The sequence below is a fragment of the Amphibalanus amphitrite genome, unplaced genomic scaffold (assembly GCF_019059575.1).
Source record: "Amphibalanus amphitrite isolate SeventyFive unplaced genomic scaffold, NRLGWU_Aamphi_draft 000617F_arrow, whole genome shotgun sequence".
Classification (NCBI taxonomy): Eukaryota; Metazoa; Arthropoda; class Thecostraca; order Balanomorpha; family Balanidae; genus Amphibalanus; species Amphibalanus amphitrite.
In genome coordinates, this window is record NW_024882111.1 from 309,306 (window position 1) to 329,948 (window position 20,643).

Here is a 20,643-nt window from a genome sequence, read left to right on the forward strand (position 1 = left end):
GCTGACTTGATCTGACCTGATAAGACTCTTTCTAACACAAGCTGAATAGACTCAGCTGCCCAGACCTGACCTTACCTGACACGATATGTCACGCCCTGCCTCGCGGCTGACCCGGAGCGTACCGGTGGCTTTCCGGCCTCATGTGACCTGACCCGGACTTGACCAGCGCTAACGGAACTTGCTCATGTCCGGCTTAGTCACCATGGAACGGATACTGCCCAGCCAAAGAAGACTCATTGAGGGTTACGCAAATGTCCAACGGCGCTTTTAACGACTCCTGACTTTCTTACGCCACTTCAAAGAAGCACCGAAGGCCCTTCGGTGCTTCTTTGAAGTGGCGTAAGAAAGTCAGGAGTCGTGGCGCTGCGAGAAGCCCAGCTCTCTACACTATATCTGCGTTCTGGGAAAATGGTGTTGTGGAGAACTCCAGAGAAGTAGTAGCATGGTCGGGACTGGAGGCATACTAGCACTGAACTAAAAGGACAGGAGAGGGAGAAACGAGAGTCAGCCATCGGTTTAGGATTACCTGGCGTCCGTGTTAAGTGTTAACTATTGTTATGTTTTATTTACCGGACTGGCAGCTGTGCTGTCTTTGGCTACTAATGACGACGTTGAAGTGTCACACCTCTAAAGATTGAAGTAGGTATTGGATGAAGGCATGAAGCCGGATAGGAGAAATATATGCAGCGACGATGTGACAAGATAAAGGCGTATTATCTTGGCCCATGTGCATTGTGCAGTTGGCACGCCTATTTTGCCTAAAAGACTGCTGCGTAACACTGAATATGTTTATGGATGGGCGCGCAGACACGGCTATCTTCCATTCAAATGAGCTGTTGGCACCCTCCCAGGCTCTGCAGAGGTGCGCATTGCACAGCCAGTGCCAGGTCAGTCAGCCTCGCTGTCGGGGTGCCGGGGGCTCCGGTAGTGAATCTCCGTGTGGAGGAATGTGGGAGCGGCTGTGGAGCGGCACTGCGGCCCCCAGTCGGGTCACCGACCTCTGGCGCCGCCGGCCGCAGCATTTCGTCACAGTCGGGCCGACCGATCCGGTCCCGGCTGGTGGCAGCTCGTGCAGGAGACGCTCCACTGCAGGCGGGCCGGGACGGGCCGGATACCTTGCACCAGCGCGCTCCTTCTCCCCGGACGCGGTTGGAGAACGGAAGTGCGCCGCATCATCGCGCCGCGCTGTAGAAAGTCGCCCCGCCGCCGCCGCCGCAGACCGCCGGAGGGTGCTAAAAACTTCCCCCGGGTGTCGCGCTGTTCGACTGTTCGCCGTGACGTAACATGCGGCCGCACCGTGTCGAAGCGGCGCTCTGCGGCGACGGTGGTCCGCCTTCCCTCTCTCGGTCCCTCGCTCCCTCCTCTGTCGGCGACGAGCGCCGCTCCGGAAGAGCGACACGTTTTCTGGAGAAAACGTCGCTCGGCCACCGACCCCGGCGCCGGGAGAAAGCGGTCCCGGCCGCCGGCGCCGCGCGCGGCCCGCCGCGCCACGTTTTATTCGGCTGGTGAAACTACGGCGCGGCAGCGGTGATGGCCACGATGGCGGGCGTCCGGCGGCCTCCTCAGCGCGGCGCCGGCACTTCGAGGAAAGGGAGGGAGGAGGAGCGAGCGCTGACAGTTTGTAAACCGTCCATTCACGGCTAACATTACATTGAGAACATATTTGTTGGTCGTCCGTTTAAACTCAATGAATGGAAACTTTAATTTTGAATGCTGTTGAGTGTTTTAAAAGTTGCACAACCGGCTTTATTTTCTGCTTCCGTTTGGAAGATATAATGAGGAGCTGAAAATTTACCTAGATGATTACCTCGATGTTGAGGGTTTTGAAAGTTCCAATACCTACCGGCTGTATATTCTACTTCCGTTTGGAAGATTTAATGAGGAGCTGAAAATTTACCTCGATGATGCCTTTATGAAAGGCTAACCGAGCTCGAGCAATGGACGGCATTTAGGAATCAATGAGTGGAACGAAACGGAATGTGGTCTGCACTTTTAACTCACAAGTAACTATAAACGGGCATCAAATGACCGGTCTTAGAATGGGAATAGAAGCCTGGAAAACCCGTATCATTAATGTTATTCAGTTCCATTTCTAAAATATCGCGGTTCTTTGGGCCATGACTGGCCCGCGCTCAGTAAAATTTCTCTGATTACCATTCAGTCAGCCCGCACCGCCGTCACGACAGCCCTTCTCCACGGCTGGCTGCGCTTCCGAGTCCGACTCTGGATCTCTCCCGGCCGGCCAGCCGTCGTCAGAAGAGAAAACATCGCCACTTGCGCAACATGGCACTCGTGCGCATATCGACGGGCGTTGGACGACGGCCGGTCAGAGCCGGCGGGAGAGGCCCGTTTTCTCTTCCCTCTGATTGTGATGCCTGGTCATCGCCGGCGGCGGCGCGGAGCCCATGGCGGGCACCAGATGACGGCTCGCGGCCCGATTGGTCATCGAGTGCGATAGAGGAACCGACGGTGCTCTGGGACAGAGTCTTGCAAACAACAGTCTTTCAGATCAGTGACGATGGTCTATCCTTCAGGACCGTTGCTGGTCTAAGATGGACACGATCAGGGTGCCGGTCCTACGAGACTGCCGTGGTAGGGTGCTGGTCCTCCAGGCCAAGGTGACGGGCCGGCCGGCCGGGGGTCCTTCAGGACAGTGATAGGGGGGGGGGGGGGGGTGAGGTCGACGTACGGCGGCGCGCGCTCCGAGTTTCTCCTCTTTCGTCACCGCCATGGCTACCGTCGCCACCGCCGGATATTCTCGATGGTAACAGAGGCTCCAATATGATGGACGACTGCACTTCAGCAGGCTGATTGGTGCATGCATCATGCCTTTACCTAATGGCAAAACAAACTCATTGCATATGAAGTGGTAAGAGAACATGAAGTGGTAAGTGTAGTTACGGAGCGAGCGAAGCGAGCGGAGTCTTACGTAGAATAACGGAAATTTCTGAGTATGAGCGGCCGGCCGGCCGGCCGGCCGTGCGGACGCTTTTGCGAGGCTTATATCTCAGCAACCACTTGACCGATATACATGCGGTAATTTTTGTAGGGTAGCTTCATTCCTTCTACCAAGTATTGGACTATTCCCGATGCATGTGGGTGACCCCTTATGCACGTGCCACGTGCAAAACGAAGAGGTGTCACTTTTGTAATTGTTGCAATATTTCGGTAACTACTTGGCCGATTGCGCTGAAAGTTGGCATGTAGGTAGGCACCCACTAGGCACTGCATATCCATGTGCCAGAGTTGGGTGCCGCTGCACGTGCGCACGTGCAGGGGTCGTTTCCAGATCTCGAGAACGGCTCGACCGATTGCGCTCAAATTTGGTACACAGTTAGGGACCGGTTACTAGGGTGCCGTGCACAAGTCAGTTGGGACCCATTTTGCACGTGCGCACGTGCAGGGTGCCGCTTCCAGATCTCGAGAACGGCTGGGCCGATTGTGCCCAAATTTGGCACATCGCTAGAGACCAGTCAGTAGGGTGCCCTGCACAAGTCAGTTGGAGGTACCCCCTCGAAATTTCGCACGTGCAAGACTCACCCCTTCGCTCGCTCCGTTAGTCGCCCCAAAAGGCGCTATACTGGTAATAATATTGCTAGCGAGAGCAAAAAAAAGCATACTAAATATCAACATTTTTTTATGAAAGTATCCATCCGTACTTGCAAATAAAAAAGGTATAAATAGGTATAAATGAATTGAGTGTAATTCCTTCCGACTGAACTAGTGGTGAGTGTGATGCAGTGATGCGTTCTACCACTTAAATCATTTCCTGTCATGGATGAAACCAGCCCCGCAGTACCTTGCGTTGTAAAATGTAAACATCCCGGCGTTTACACACATCCGATGTGCTCACCGTTCAATGAGTTATACACAGACGAACGCCCGTCTCTCCACCCTCCACCACCGGCCACATTGAGATGTATGTTGCCGTCTCATTGCACCAATGACAGCCGCAGGAAGAAAGCGTGCCGTCTGGTGACGGGATGCACCCGGCGCGTCAGCTGGGTGTATGGTCGCACGCACCGCACCGCGCGCTCTCTAGTCGGGCTCGGCTGGCCGCAGCTCGAAGTGTCGGGGGCTTAGGCGTGGAGAGAGGCGCGGCCACAGCCCGCCGCCACAGCGCGACAGACAGACAAACAGACAGACTGCGGCAGACAGACAGACAGACGGACAGACGGACGGGCTGGTGAGCGTGGCTGCCGACAGCGGCGCCCGCGGGCCACCCCGCTCCCTTTTGTGGGTTATTCCGGAACGGCTACTGACCGCGCCGGCGTGGTCTGGGCAGGCTGACCGGCCAGCACAAGGGAGAGAGATACGGTAGCAAAGCTTATTCTTATCACATGATAGTATTGACTTGGTGTGATAGATGTGCAAGAAGCACATCTATCACACATGGTATTCCTAGTTCTGTATTTTCTAGCATTTTCAGGCTACCCGGATAATACGTGATCACTGATTATTGCTCTACCAAATAACAAACGCGCATTTAGCGCGGGATGTAGCTACAGATCGCAATACATTTAGGTAGATACCTGACTCCACCCCCAATCATGAGAAAAGGGGATCATGTTGTATATAATCGCATCGTTATTGTTAACGAAGCCAGGTACTTTACTCCACTACAACACCAGTGTAGTGGGATTAGGGTAACAGCAATCAAAACACTGGGGACAATGCTATTAATTATGGTTCTTTGGTTACATAATGAGTCATCATAGCCACACGCATTTCCTTGAAGTGCATATCAATATCCAAAGAAAAGAGCAAAGCGTACGGGGAAGTGAGGTAGAAAAACAACTTGACTTGCAAAGTAATCTCATAATAACATTGGGCTTTGATAGATCCGTATTCCGAACAGTCACAGTGAATATTCTAGTTTATATCCTGATAGACAAGTATCCCAAAATTGATAACCGGTGGGTATGACAATGTAAAAGACACAAGTGTAATAGCATAATGGAAGGACAGGATTAATTCGAGAGATGTGCCAAACGCAAGTTCCATAGGTAATAGATCTATAGACGCTCCAAATTTGTTGTGGAAACTACACCGAGATGCCCTTTTTAATGTGCCTGCCACAGCAAGCTGCCTTTTTGACTGCCGCTTAATTAGGGACAACTTATCGGACATACATGCACATCAACGTTTTTTTTTTGCTTACAGAGAAAAAGCACCAGCGTTAACGGTGGATTTTACGAACTTCTTGTGGCACCCTGGTGGGCCGCCGACTCAGATTATCTTTGGCTGTGCTCATTTGCTGTGGAACTGAGAGGTATCGGAGTACGGATATATGGAATTTCCCAGTCGAAGGTGCTCCACCCGCGTCCTAATGCTTACGTTGGGTGGTCGGTGGAAGCTATTAGTTTTTTGCTCATTAAGTGCGCGAATCGGGGTATATTGAAAATATAACGTGGAAGTGCCTGTAGGAGCCTTCCTTCTCGTCTTTGACCAGTATGTAGAATCTATTAGCGCCCGTAATCTTACGCCGCATAGGGTTGAGATCGTATATGCTTAGGTACTAATGTTTTGAGCTGAGTTAGTCAACAAATTTAATAAACGGAGTTCTTAGGCAGATGTTATCCTAAAAACAACCGTACCTACCCTCGTATGGCATTTAGCGCCTTAATAATCAAAAGTGAGTTTAAAGGCTGGAATTTTGCATTTCTTACATCAGTCAATCAGTTTATACTTTATTTATCTATTATATTGCTCCAAAGTCGAACCTATTAACCGTTAATCATCGCTAAAGCAAACATTTTAGATATAGGTAACCGGTTTCAACTTTGGTGTGGGTTGACGTTCATCGATGCAACAACAAAAAAGATAGGTATATGTCACCTATACATACACATACACCTTTATACTTACATTAAGTATTATTAGCCATGTTGATGTGCATCGTCCTGGAATGCGGATTGAGTCGCCGCCGATAACCGGACGTCACCGGTCGGGAGTCGCCCGGACGGTCAGCCACGAGCCAGTTCTTTTACCGAGTCCGCCAAACAGCCCCGGCGAGAAATCGGTACGATTGGGGTCAGTGCGTCCGCTATAGTGTCACGTGGTGCTTTGGTGGCGCTGTGACGACGATCACGTGACGGCCGCTCACCGGTCGTCTGCCGTTGGCGGCGGCGGCGGCGGCGGCGGCGGCGGCGGTGGTGGTGGCAGTTTCTCCTCAGCAGTGGTGGAGGGTGGGCGTCGCGCGCGGCAGCTGCCAGCCGACCCGCCGCTCCCTCAGTCAGTAGTGGTGACGCCTCCAGTAGACACACACGCTCAGGACAGCAGTATCAGTATTGAAGCTGAGTCGGTGACTGGTGTCATCGCTGATAGAATCATGACGGCAATGGTGAGTACAATACGTGAATATTTGTGTATAACGGCGGCCGGTGACTTCTGTTCTCGAGCACCACAACAGCACTCATTTATTCTTATGCTCATTAGATGTAAACGGGAGAAACTTACCTTAAGTGGTATTGAATTGTTGTCATAACAATTTGAATAGGGGTGAAATTACGTATAAACTATTCTCCATGACAGTCAATATGCATAATGATAGACCGATTAACTTTGATTGACTTATCTTCTCCACCAACGAACAGCAGGCTGTCAACATATTGCAAATGAGCGTATTACATATTGCACCTTGTTTGTAACTGCAAAACCGATCGTGTAACACGACAGTAGTGCCGGGCCCCAGAACTCCAAAGCGTTGCTCGTCTTACCGTCCGGCCGGACTCGCCGAGCTCCGTTCAGCTCCGGCCGGCCGCTCCGAGGCCGTCGGTATATGAGAACTAATACTGCGGTTTCCGTCGACCCGTACCACATCCGGCGCAATTTTACAGCGGTTTGCCTCCAAATAGGCACAACTGCTTAGTGTTCGGTGATAAACTATACAGTTCGGTGTCCCTGTTGGCATCCTTCCCACGTCATTGAGTTAAAGACACCGTGGTTGGATGCATTCTCGACGGTAAATGCGTTGCGTAAAACATCATTTGACGAGCGCAACGGTAGCGCAACTTTGTGGAAATAGTGTTTCGTTAGGTCATAGGGCATAAGAACGGGACTTTAAGCCATGTTTTGTCTACTGGTGGAGGCCGTACAAAAATAGCTAAATAAGCTGGCAACGAGCGGCTGGTAACGCCTTCCGCCAACATTTTCCCGGGGGATGGTTGCTCATAATCGCGGCCGAGCCCGTCTCTTTCCAACGAGAGCTGACTAACGATCGACCGGCGCCGGAACTCCGGCACGAGGCACTGCACGTGACGTCCTCAGCGCTCTGTCGCTGAGGACAAGAGAGCGTCTCAGTCGCCGGCAAGAGAGCGTCCCGTCACGCGCCGGTCACATGTGTGCCGCACGCGACACGAGCGCGTGACGGCCCGGCGTGACGGGCGCGCCACGGAGCGTCTCCGCTGCTCATAATTGGACGCCGCGGCTGGTGTATGAATTTCACCGTTCCAGGTCGCTGCCTCAGTGTGCAGCGGAGAATCATGAGTCCCCTCCTCCCTCCTTGACGCCCGGCTGCGTCACGGTTGTCGCGATGACTATCGTTCCGTCTTGTTCTTCACGATCGTGCCTTGGCGGTAGGACCGTTAACGGTCGCCTCCTCACCTACTTCTACGGTGGCCCAGTTCGGTGGCCCAGCCGACACGGCGGGTCACGCCCCGTGGACAAAAACGAGCACCAGACAGGGCAGCCGACAACAGGAGCGGCTCCGGGACACCAGAGTCCCGAGCGCAGAAATGGAGAGGGTTCAGTAACAGGACAGACCTGGGCGACCCGCGTGCCCATCCACCACGCTTACTGCGATTGCCAAATTACCAAGTGAATGCTGATATCAAACTGTTTCCGTCTGTAACAGAGAACGTGCCATTGAGCAAGACATAAGCAATGATATAAGTAAATAAAGACCTAAATAAGATAAACACTTAAAATTAAATTTATAATGTTACGCTTACTCACGTGGATGTTATAGTTCTTTCTGACACATGTATGGAACTCGTTCACGAAGCACGGCTCGTATTGTGCTCAAGTTCGCTGAGCAAAGCCGTTGTTTTATAACAGTGCATAGTATGCGCGCGTGTTAAGTCTTTGCGAACTGCGCCATGAGCGGCGGGTGTTCCGGGAGCCGGCGCGGCGGTCGGTCGGCCCGCTCTCGGGCGCTGCGTTCCGGGTCAGTGGGCGGCTGACGGTCCCGGTTCACCGGCCCCGGCCGCGGCTCCTATCCAGGTCGGCTCGCCGGCCGACCGACCGCACTGGCCGTCCATGTGAAGTGGGCCAGCGGTGGGCCGGTCCGTCGGTCCGTCCGGGCCGGCGGCAGACGCGACTCCGCCAGCCGACGGGACGGACTCCGACCGGCGCGCTGTGACGGTGACTCTGACTCCCGAGTGACGACCGACTTCCTCGGCAGGTCTGTCCCTGTCTCCGGACGAGCCCGGCTCGTACCTGGCCGCCTTCAACCGACAGCGGCCCCGCGCCAAGCACCTCGCCAAGTATGGCTACGCCAGTCTGCACGCCAGCCGCCTCATATCGAAAAGGTCAGTCGCTACTCATGAGCCGTGAGTCGGGAGGGTCTGCATGATCATAGAGTGCCTCGATGGAGTTAGAGCTGGGAGCTGGGGATGTGTTTAAATCTAATTAATGATAACAAAAAATGCACATCGGGTTGGTCATGAGAACCGACATAAGCTGGTAACTGTTCCTGATCTAAATGTCAAATGTGGGCGGAGTCCTAGCTCCATTACCATATTTCGCTCCCAATCTAATCACTTACCGCAGCTTGATTAGCCCCTGACTGTAGCCATTTAGTAGGTATTTAACGTTTCTTTGCTAAACAGCTTCGAGAAATCCTGCGCATACTCACTCTGCTGAAATTCGGTGGATTTGGTGGGGGAACTGCCGCGAATGAGCGATATATAAAGTTTACTTTATTCGTCGTGAATCTCCTTGGAAACGCCGCGAACGGTATCACTCTCATCGGGATCCTTTCGTAAGCCGATCTGGCGCTCTTATCCGCAAGCCATTGTCCTCTCTCATGTAACGAGACCGTCCGTTTGGGTGTAATGCCGTTTAAATGCGCGCTACGGGTCATAAAAAACGTCCCAAGGCAAACTAATGTCCGAAGCTGTTCATACTTGTGAAAACACAATTGCGTAAATATCTGCCTTGTCAGTCGTCATCGTACCAATAATAATGACAACTTAGCCATCGGACTGGACGGCTTACTTCGTCCTTCAATCCCTTGTACCATTCGTGAGTCGCTGCAGCTACCAGTTCCGTCTCCGTTCGATCAGCCGGTCCGGTCGGCACACTTAGGGCTGCAATCCGTGCCGGTGAGCCCGTTGTGAGCCACTCGTCAGTCCGGCTGACCCGGCCCGGCGCGGCGGGGCCGCTCACCGCCAAGTGGGTCAGCCCGCGCGCCGAGCCGGTTCCATGGAAGCTCCCCGCGAGGCTGCTGACCCGGCTCGTCGCTGACCCACAACCGGTCACGTGACGTAGCAAGGAGGAGGGAGGGAGAGAGGGTAGGCTGCAACCGCTCCACCAGCAACGCTGGTCGGGGTGACGTGAAAACCTGACTCACAGGCTGACGTGGGGTAGATAACAAAGAGATAATGTTGAGCGAAGGGATTAAACAAAACATCCGTGCTCATCGGTGGCACAGGAATGCGGCTTGGTGGGGTGGAAAAGCTGGAAAGCGCGCGTTAAGAAGTTGTCGGGACGCGCTTTCGAACAGCCTGAACCGGCTGAACAAATAGAGAGCTGTCCTGAGTTCATGAAAGTCGCGAAGATTGCAGGAAAAAGCAGCTCGGGCAGCCGATTTCCGTTTTTGCCTAAACATTGAAATCGTGGGGAAGCTAAAGCAAAGCCAGTTAGTGGATTTTGTACCACCCGTAATGATTTGTGTAACGGAGAACGGTTCAGTCATACCTAACTTGGGTACCGCAACGTCACACGGCACATATCGGTCTCAGAGGGACATCTGCGGCGGTGACAAGTCGTCCGTGACGGTCCTCTCTCTCTCTCCCTCCCTCCCCTCTCTCTCTCTCTCTCTCTCTCTCTCTCTCTCTCTCTCTCTCTCTCTCTCCTCTCTCGTCTCCCTGCCAGCCTCCATACGGTCAGGCGGAGATGTAACCACAGAGCCGTAAAGCGGACTGCATTTAGACACCGGTACCGGCCCTCGCAGAGCCTCACCTTATAACGGGACCGCCGGCGGAGCAGCCTCCGAACCACCGCTACGCGAGGGACGACGCTAAATTTGCATTTCACGGTCCGTTACAGCTACGTGCACTACCTGATGGGCTCTAGGACAATTCAATATCCTTGCTTGAGCCTTCCAAAACCCCAAACCCAATGCAAGCACAGCTCCCGTGACGTGCCCTCGATGCCGCTGTATAACCACGGTCCTGCGGTGTCCCTGACAGCTGTGCCGGCACCCTCAGGTACCAGCTGGCCCGCCAACACATGGTCCAGCTGCAGGAGGTCTCTGTGCGCGGCACGGACCTCTACGACGGCTGTCCGACCAAGTCGCCCGAGCCCGACCAGACCGAGCCCTGTCCGCCGCTCTCTGTCTACTTCAGGTCAGTATATCCGGTCAGGCTCCCAGCAGTCCCTATACAGTCTCGGCAGTCATATACCTAAAGATCAGTCACTCCGGGTCAAGGATTTACCATATAGACGTCCGGTGGCATTTAGAAGAGACCATGAAAGCTGACAATTATGTAACTTCATACCGAGCCGGATATATTAGCTCAAAATATCACGGCATTTCATTACCTTTTATTTCGGTTGATTTATTCCTCACATGACGGAGGGATTCGTAATCCAATAAACGTCCCGGATGTGTTCTCGGTATTCACATCTGACATTTCGCCCCATACCTCTTCAGGACGGCGGACGGCAGCTGTAACAATGCCAACAGCAGGTATCTCGGAGCCGCCATGACACCGTTCGCCCGCTTCCTGCCACCCAGATACAACGATGGTAAGACGGGTTTGTAGGCGGAGCTACAAACGCCTTCATCCCAGCACATAAATGCAGTGGTGTTTCAAACATATTTTTGGTGACGTTAAAATCTATATTTCATTTCGTTTAAAGAAAGTAAAACTGAAAAACTGTCTCTGAAAAATTATATGAATATTGTAATAAAAGAGCCTCGGCAATTACTGGTAGACGGAGCATTACGTGACACCGTATCCTGGCAATTAGGCGCCTACCTCAGCCTGGCGCTCGGCGCCACGCGCATTGAGTGCACTTTGTTTCTGCTTTTAATTTGGTTATCTGTGAGAATGTGCTCACTGGAGCGCAATATTCCCATTACATTCCGATCGGGCCAGACGGGCGGTTTCCTATTACGCGACTGGAGCTCCAATCAGTGGGCCTGATGATGCTCATAACGCCACTTTCCGCGCGATTGGCGGTGAAGGCCCTGCGCGCGGCGCGCGGTGACGTCAGTGGCGCGCGGTGTTCTGACGTCAGCGGCGCGGTGGCTGCCCACAGGAGTGCAGACGGCGCGCCGATCGGTGAACGGCGGCACTCCACTGCCGTCGGCCAGGGACGTCAGTCTGACGGTGCACCGCGATGTGAACCTCACCTCCACGCGCATCACCATGATGGTGATGCAGTGGGGGCAGTTTCTGGACCACGACCTCACCTGTGAGTATCTCCGCGCGCCCGCAACTCGGCTCCTCTGCTGATCCCACCCCCGAGCGGCCTCTCGTGTCACACTCTCACGCTTAAATAAGATACTGCTAATTTGTTATTTGTTTCAATGCACCTTTATACAATTTGTTTTGAACAAATTACTTTGCTAGCGTTGCTCGTAGGGTCATTTCTACCTACAGCTCCCACCACGGTCTATAGCCTCCTCTGACCGGATGTCCCCGCCCCCTTTCGATAGCCTCTGCGCAGGCGCGCGGTTTCAACGGCTCTGTGCCGCGCTGCTGCCTGGATGGCCGAGAGCTGCCCGTGGACGAACGCCACCCGGACTGCATGCCCATCAACATCCCCACCTACGACCCGTTCTACTCGCGCTTCAACCAGACCTGCATGGAGTTCGTCAGGTAGGTACTTAGACGCTCCTCGCCCGCTCACTTTGTAGCCCGAAATAATGTTTACATTTGCTTGCTCTCTCTAGTGCCTCTTGTACAATCTTTAAGTAAAATAATTGCTGCACAACCACCCCAAACTTTGGGGTCTGTGGAGCTAACGCTGTAACCTTCTGTGCCAGGTCGTCGCCGGCCCCTCGGCCCGACTGCACCCTCGGTCCCCGGGACCAGATCAACCAGATCACCTCGTATCTGGACGCCAGCAACGTGTACGGCTCCTCTGACGAGGAGATGACCCAGCTGCGGCTCTTCAACGGAGGTGAGCTTCGCGCCGGCACGTCCAGCCGACGGGACGACAGTCACTGTACCGACTGAACTTGGGTGCGCTACACTTTTACCAAAGAATCGCTCATATGTCCTCGTCGACAGCGGTGAGATACTAACTCCAGAACCATTGTCACCCAACAGGTATGCTGCGCTACACCCATCTGCGTTACCGGAAGCCGCTGCTGCCGCCGGGCGGCGCCGATGTGCACTCCGAGTGCAGGATGACCAACGACAACCTCTACTGCTTCACGGCCGGCGACGACCGCGTCAACGAGCAGCCAGGTCAGTCCGACGGTCAGAGAGGTCGGGCCAGTCGGGAAGTCTTCAGAGTCGCACCGGGTCAGTCGACCAGTCAGGGCAGTTAGCCGGGCAGGTCGCTATATACATTTGCTAGTGGGTAGCTCCGGCCTCCGTGATAAGTCAAAATCTCATCAGTCAGCTCTGCTAGAATTTACCGTTTAGCGTCGCGCTTTGAGAACATCTGTAAAACACACATCGCCGGTCATTTATAATTGTCCAAACCAAACTCTCCCACGGGCGGCGACAGCAAATGACCGTGCGAAACTGGCCTCTGCCGGGCATCTGCGCGGACCGCTGTAACGACGCAGCATCCCGAGCGTTTCTCCTGACTAGCGGGTCGGTCTGACAGTCCGCTAGGTCCGCCATCGGCCACCGTGACGTCCGTCACCGCGCAGATGACGCCGTCCGGCCGGGTGACGCTTATCTGCCGCGGCCGTCACACAGCCGTCACGTCACGTGACGTCAGGCGCGGATACAAGGGGGGGGGGCCATGGGGGCCATGGCCCCCCCCCTTGGCCGATTTTTTTCAAAAATAAAATAAAAAGTTAAAAAGTTAAAAAGCTGAAAAGGGGGCCTCCTGAAAATAAAGTGGCCGAAATCCGATGAGTTTTTTTTTAACCTACCCACTTAGTTATTTCTTAGAAGACTAGCTGAGAAGACTTCTTTGTTAGAAGATTGGTAAGGCTTTTCATAACTTGGAGGTCTCTTATACTCACAGAGATGACCACTTTTACAGGGCCTCCTAACCTGCACAGAGGGCCTCCAAGCCTGCACAGATGTTGAGATGTTGCCTGAACAGCTAGATAAGCTCAATAGACGCAGTTTTTTTTTGGGGGGGGCCACCAAGTGGGAAGATGGGGCCTCCAACAGGTGGGACTATGGGGGGGGGGGCTCCTGGTTTCTAATGGCCCCTCCCTTGGAGATTTTCTGGATCCGCCCCTGCGTGACGTCATGGTCATCGGGTCGGGTTTCACGGTAGATGGGCGGCACTGGTCTCTGATTGGGCTTGGCTCGGTCGCTCCTCACCGTAAAAAGGTGCAGTGCTACCTAACGATTGGCAATAGAATCCAGCTAACGGCAGTGGCTCGGTTGTGAAGAACCGGCAGACTCAGCCAGCCACCGCGCCGTTAGGACTGTCCCCGTTAAGATCTGATAGAGTATCCGAGATCAACCGTAATTCGCAAGCCATCGACACCTTTTCGGAGACCGTACTTTCGACTAGCACACGCGTCCTCCACCCAAATCTAAATCGTACAGCGATTGGGACTGATACCATGCAGCGACTCGACCGACCGACCGACCCCCAGGGCCGGTCTGCACACTATCCCAGTGAAACTGTCCCCGAGCGACCGACCGCGCAGCACGTGCGCCGCCACGGGCCGGTCGTTGTGCGTCGCACCGCGACCGGCTGCGTGTCGCAACACACGCGCTGACCGCCGCTCGGCGACCGCTCTGCGCTCGCTCTGACGACGCACTTCCGCTGCAGGTCTGACGTCAATGCACACGCTGTGGCTGCGCGAGCACAACCGGGTGGCGCGCGAGCTGGCGCGCTTCAACCCCGGCTGGGGCGACGACCGGCTCTTCCACGAGTCCAGGAAGGTGGTTGGTGCTATGATGCAGGTCATCACCTACAACGAGTGGCTGCCCGTCGTCCTCGGTGAGCGAACTAACTCATTTTGGATTATTTGACGCTATCAATGACGATGAGTAAGTAAAAGTAAATAATTCACATTACACAAATGTTCTAGTTTTCTGCGGATTTCTTCTATCGGTAGTTAACTGACGCCTTTGTGTCTCCGTTCAGGCCGCTCAGTCATCAAGATATTCGACGTGACGCTGCAAAAGTACGGCTACTTTTACGGCTACAACAGCTCGGTGAACCCGAGCATCGCCAACTCGTTCGGGGCGGCCGCGTTCCGGTTCGGCCACTCGCTGGTCAACTCCAAACTCAGCCGCTGCGACAAGTTCGGCAACCACATGAACCTCGGTGGGTGAGCGAGCGAATCGCGCTGGTGGCGGCTTAGTGTCGCTGAGACAATTTGGCTCCTCCTCGGCTGCCTGTTGCCACACAACAGCTCGCTCACTGCACATATGCAGTGTGCGGTAAAAATGATGCAGGTATTGCATGCGATAGACGCAATATGCATGACTTCATCGCAATGCCATCATAATCAAACATCCAAGCTCTAAACGACAGAGACTGCTTTCCGATGAGCTCCGCTGCCAATGGCTCTTCACAATACATCACACAATTCCACATTTTAAGTTATCCTCCAATGAAACTGTACGAACTGAGCCCACGCTGTCTTTGGCTGACTGTAGCTCATCCCCTGCAGACATCTCGCTGCACAAGGAGCTGATGAATCCTGCTCAGCTGCACAACATCGGCAGCGTGGACCGACTGATGTTCGGGCTGCTCTACCAGCCGGCGCAGCGGCGCGACGTCTTCATAAGCCGCGAGCTCACCAACCGACTCTTCCAGACCAACCGTGAGTGTCGCACCGCAAACTCAGACGCACGGGCATGTATCTCCGCGAGTGCCGAGTGCCTAACACTTCCTGAGACTCACGGTGCTTGTATTACTTGTTTCATGCTCAATGAGAAGACATTGGATCTGTGAGTGATGCCAAAATAGGGCGATAGACAGGTTTTGAGCCGTCCCGGCTCCGTCCTCACTGTCTTAACGACGCTTCCTGGTTCCTAAATGGTTCCGCGCGGCCGTTTGGTGATCGTTTGTTTCTCATTTGACTCCCACAGAGCCGTTCGGCATGGACCTGGCATCGATTAACATCCAGCGGGGGCGGGACCACGGACTCCCGCCGTACAACACCTGGAGACGCGAGTGCGGCCTGCGCCGCTTCACCAACTGGGCCCAGCTGCTCAAAGTCATGGACGACGACAGCGTCGGCAGGCTCCGTGTGGCCTACAAGTGAGTCCACTCGCCGGGCTGCCGGTTTTATTCAGTTCAGTTCATCGGGATTCCAAACTATCCGTTCATCTGCCAACTCCAGTATGTAAGCAATTCAAAACAGCACCAGAGTTTGACGTGGGCTGAGCGAAAACCCGGATATTTGACCGATCGCCATGCGAGAATTCAATTTCACATTCGACTGAAGTTCGAACGTCGGCATCCCCGCCGGCTGAGCTTTCCGCCCACATTCGACCGACGTCTGACCTTTGGCGGCCGGACGGAGAGCTATTCGCGGCCGTCCGACTGGGCTGCCGGCAGCCGTCTGACCCGGGACATCTCTCGGCAGACATCTGGATGACATCGACCTGTTCGCCGGAGGCCTGGCCGAGCGGCCCGTCAAGGGCGGCCTCGTGGGGCCCACATTCTCCTGCATCATCGGTCAGCAGTTCCTCAACCTCAAGGTACCGTCAATTAACCGTATTAATAATTGAATACGATAGATGAATGCTAGATTTATCGCTATTCGGCCGCATCAATGAACAAATACAACAAAATCATTAAGGGATCATCCGCCCTCAAATGTCAAGCCATAACTCAACAACGACGGAAAAACTCCATTACCGTGTCTCCAAGCATTGTTCCAAGTTCCAACCATCAGACCTGACAAACTCCGTCTTCTCCCCTCCCCCTCCAGGTGGGCGACCGGTTCTGGTTCGAGAACGGCGGCATGAAGTCGTCCTTCACACCCTCCCAGCTGCACCAGCTGCGGAAGACGACGCTGGCGCGCGTGCTGTGCGACAACCTGGACGACATCGACGTGGTGCGGCCGCTGGTCATGCGGACCGGGTTCGTCAGCGAGAGGTGAGGAGAAGCGCGCGAATGGCGGGGGTTTGGGTGGTGGTGAGCGGGCCCCGGGTAACGCCATGTCAAAGATGATAAAAGAATGATTGCTTTGCTCGATTTTTTTTTTTAATGACTGAAAGACGATTCGTTTTTTTTCTTCAATATTTCTTTCAATAATTTCAACAAACAAAAGTTAATGGATTTATATTTGCTTGTTTGGGTGATTTGGATTCTTCGATCTTACCCATCCCCTCGCCGCCGCAGGAACCGCCCGGTGTCGTGTCAGCTGATCCGCCGGGTGAGCCTGAGACCGTGGGCCGAGAACCAGGAGCCGCCGCCGCGGCCGTCCCCGTCCCCTCCGCCGCCACCGGCCGAGCCGGCCCTCTCCCGACCGGCCGAGGCCTTCCAGTTCACCCCCAAGAACCGCGTGCGCCTCAACATCACGGCGCTGGGCCAGCAGCAGATTGCGGAGCTCGCAGAGATACACAGGTGAGACGGGCGACGGGCCACGAGGTGGAGGGCTCAGCTGAGGGTCACATGGGTCACATCTGTACTCGGGACAGGGTTCAACCGGTCAGACTGTAGAAACGACAGAAACACCTCAGCTGGCCTTTCGTGCTCTGTTGTTAATCCAAATCCCATTTGCCGTCCTCCCAACGCCACTGCCACCGCCCTCTCTCTGCTGTCTCGCTGACACTCGGTCGGTGCCGGCCCGCAGCTCGCTCAGCAACCGGCGGCCGTCGCCCCAGTACCTGCTGGAAGACGAGCTGGAGGCCGCCCAGGAGCCGGCCGAGAACTACCTGGAGGAGCTGCCGGCGCCGCTGCCGGCCTCCATCGCCTACACGGGACGGCCGCTGTACGACCTGCTCGACCTGGGTGACCTGCTGGCGCGCCGGCCGGTGCGCCGGCGCCGGGCGGCGGGCGCCACACCGCCGGCCGCCTGAGGGCGCGGCTCGGCCCGGTCAGCCCGGTCAGCCCGGCACTGGCAGCCTGTCCGGTACAGTCTGCCGGGGACTGACAGCCGACAGTGGCACTGACAGTGGTACTGATCCGACCCGACTGACGACAGCACCGATCGGGGAGGGACGGGAGGGGACAGTTACTGAACTCCCGACCGCTCCACACGGGAAGGGACGGGAGGGGACTGACAGTGACCGCTGCACGTCCGGCCGCACCATCTGCGACAGTAGAGGCCCTGGGGAGTAGCTCCGGTGACACAGCCACTGAACTGACCGGACACACGACTGCCCCACACGGGCGTTTTATAGTCAGCCCCCGACTGGCTTTCCATTCGTAGATTTACTGACTACGGCTGTCTTTTTGTTGTTATATGTGTAAGTTGTTATTTTGTTTTGTTACATATTTTGTTGAGTTTTACTGATCAAGAGTCAGTATTCAGTAAGTGAACCCGAGCATAGGTTCGGAATCTATTATTTATCAGTGAACCCTAAACAGTTAACGTACCGGACCACGGCAACCCCGCTGCGACGCCCTATTTTTGCAATAAGTTGAGTTGTGAGACGTTTTCGTGAAAAGAGTCTTCAAGGCAGGTTCACCTTGATCCGTGACCATATCGATACATGATCTCGCCAATACGTGACTTGGACGCTACAATTACGCTCCCACCCAAATCTGTACTGTGACGTGTGGTGCGTGGCGTGACAACTTCGTGACATGATGTGACAATTTGGTGACATATCGTGATGAGACGTACCTATCCTGTGAGACTGGTGCACACGAGCCTTTGGTAACGAACCCACCGTACCACGAGCTAACTGGGGCGTCTGATCAGTCATGTGTGAACGACAAACCCTCCAGTCGATGTTACCGAGCTCCTCTTGGAGACGAAAACCTGAGCTTTCACACCCAAACCCCGCTAAAGGACCGTGATGTTACCTACTTGCCGCAGAAATCAGGCACCAAGCTGGAAGTATTGGTTGTCCAGTGGCATGATTTCAATGTTTGTAAATATTCGCCGAATGTTTCGGCTTAACAAAAGACAAGGTCATAATGTGATAAGCCTCAAATGACCCGTTACCAATTCGAATTATAGTTGAACATATCGATTAATTTAAGAGGGTTCCTAACGCTTTTGGAAAGTTGTACCAGCATGCCCTTTTTCTTCCTGTAGTTTAATTGTTGCATGCAAATAAGTTGTGCAAGGAGCACATGAAAAATTCTTTGCAAGGATTAGGCATACCATTACCCGATGAGTCCTTTATCAAAGACTATATTTTGTGACCGGGAATAGTCACATTTTTAGCTTAAAACAGCATGGCAGTATGGCTACGATTCGAGCTTCCCTTTGTGACCGATAAAGCCATGTTTGGACATTGGACGCTGACAATTTTGCTATCGATTGCGTTGATCGGACAGACGAACCAGACATGACCAATGTGCTTAACGGACTTGGTAATCCGATATTTGACGGAGCAATCTCGACTTGTGTCCTTGACGAGCCTACTGCCGGACGTGACTTTGACTAAGGTGTTTCCTAGAAATCCGCTTGTGAACTACGTTTGATTGTCAGTAAACTAATTAGTGCTGTTGAATGACAATAGACTGACCGGACAATTGTACTTGTGTGACTGCAATACTGACTTGTACGACCGACAACCTGTGACTCCATACTGCAGACCACAGACTGACTGTGTATGACCTGTGTGCCTATGTGGACAATGGACATACAATGGACTTCTGACACCGTCTGTGACTATCTTGCGGGACTGACTGAACCAGCTGGACTGACAGTTCACCGACGGATCAACGACTGGACAGTGTGGACGGGACTGACGGGATCTGTGCAGACGACTGGAGGTCTGGATGATCGCAAGTACTTGGCAGACGTGCAGACGGACGTTGGACAAACAGACGTTACCGACTTTTCCTGGCAGACATACGGACACTTGGGTAGACCCTGACGGGGCCGTCAGTTTACGAGACAGACAATTCTGTCAGTTTTTAACAGACAAACGCTTGGGCCTGAAACTGAACCAAACCAGAAACAGCTTTCCATGACATGACAGACAGTTTCTGGTGGACAAACAGACAGACAATAAGACAGACGCTGACGGTACAGACAGCTTCTAGACAATTGAACAATCGACAGAGCCCATTATATCCGGGCAGACTATTGGACAGAACTGACGAAACCGATCACGTTTGACAGACGCTTCGATAGACGTTGACGGAACCTGCAGCTGACCACATACTGCTTGAGCTGTGATTATATGACAAACAGTTTCTAGCAGACCAGCCGACAGACGCTGACGGGACCGACCATGTCTATTGGACAATCTGCAGACAATTGGACAGCTGACCTCTGACGTCTGACGGGACTGACCTATGTGGACAGACGATATGACTTGGTTGATGAACGACGGACGGCGATGAGCAGACTGCTCACGATCCGACTTTGACATGACCTGTACCGCGCTCCACAGTGTGACCCGCCATTGCATACTGACCGGTCAGAATCATGACTTTTCTTGGCCAGACGCCTTGCTTTGACTTGGTACTCTGTCATGACTCGACACATGCAACTGAATTTATCAGTCAGGCTTGGACACTATAAATGGCTGCCCAATCGGGCGCAAATGATCCGACTTTAAAACCAACTTGACTACCAGCTAAATGCCGGACCAAATCAACCTGACGCCCTGGTAACTGGTAGAATGATGAGTGACTTGACGACCAGAGACCCGCACAAGCATTGACTTGACTTGATGGCATGGTACTGTTTGTATTGACTCAGTGTGACTGATATCCCTAATCTGACTCAACTATTCGTGCGACGTGCCAAGTCCAGTTTGTTTTGGCATTAACTGAAATATTTTAGCCGGTTCGATCACGAATGAACTATGAAAAACTTGACTTGAATTGACCTGGATAGGTTCTATGTATGTTGACTTGATCCCAGCAAGCCCTGACAATCCTAGCTGGACATGATGACATGACTAAATCGTGAAAGGGTGACCGACCCGTACCAACTGACGGTCCCGACTTGACAGACGTACAAACAAAGCCATGGGGTTTCGACTCAGGCTAACGATCATATTAACATGACGATCAATAAAAAGGCCACTGGTATCTTGGACCGACGTCGTGAAGTGATGTTCTATTCCAGCTTTCCCACCAAGAAGATATGACGACTCTAGCTTGAGCTGACTACCACAAAACCCGGCAACCCTGGTGTGCTTAGGCATGACATGCCTAGAAGCACAA

At 53.6% G+C, this 20,643-nt stretch overlaps 1 protein-coding gene across 2 annotated transcripts in view; it reads left to right on the forward strand.

Annotated features, from left to right (window-relative positions):
* LOC122363347 (peroxidase-like) overlaps window positions 1-19,125 on the forward strand; it is a 37,134-nt gene extending 18,009 nt beyond the window's left edge. The window contains exons 1-16 of one of the 2 annotated variants that reach the window (XM_043332515.1): window positions 6,162-6,343; window positions 8,405-8,531; window positions 10,434-10,571; window positions 10,880-10,974; window positions 11,491-11,646; window positions 11,891-12,053; window positions 12,221-12,357; window positions 12,507-12,647; window positions 14,152-14,322; window positions 14,470-14,652; window positions 15,002-15,154; window positions 15,423-15,594; window positions 15,923-16,037; window positions 16,271-16,437; window positions 16,684-16,908; window positions 17,138-19,125. In XM_043332515.1, coding sequence (XP_043188450.1) covers window positions 10,456-10,571; window positions 10,880-10,974; window positions 11,491-11,646; window positions 11,891-12,053; window positions 12,221-12,357; window positions 12,507-12,647; window positions 14,152-14,322; window positions 14,470-14,652; window positions 15,002-15,154; window positions 15,423-15,594; window positions 15,923-16,037; window positions 16,271-16,437; window positions 16,684-16,908; window positions 17,138-17,363 — 2,220 coding nt within the window. In that variant the 5' untranslated portion in view covers window positions 6,162-6,343; window positions 8,405-8,531; window positions 10,434-10,455 and the 3' untranslated portion in view covers window positions 17,364-19,125. Of the gene's footprint in view, window positions 1-6,161; window positions 6,344-8,404; window positions 8,532-10,433; window positions 10,572-10,879; window positions 10,975-11,490; window positions 11,647-11,890; window positions 12,054-12,220; window positions 12,358-12,506; window positions 12,648-14,151; window positions 14,323-14,469; window positions 14,653-15,001; window positions 15,155-15,422; window positions 15,595-15,922; window positions 16,038-16,270; window positions 16,438-16,683; window positions 16,909-17,137 lie in introns of those variants that run through there. The other variant, XM_043332516.1, reaches the window with a different exon arrangement.
* The last annotated feature ends 1,518 nt before the right edge of the window (window positions 19,126-20,643 follow it).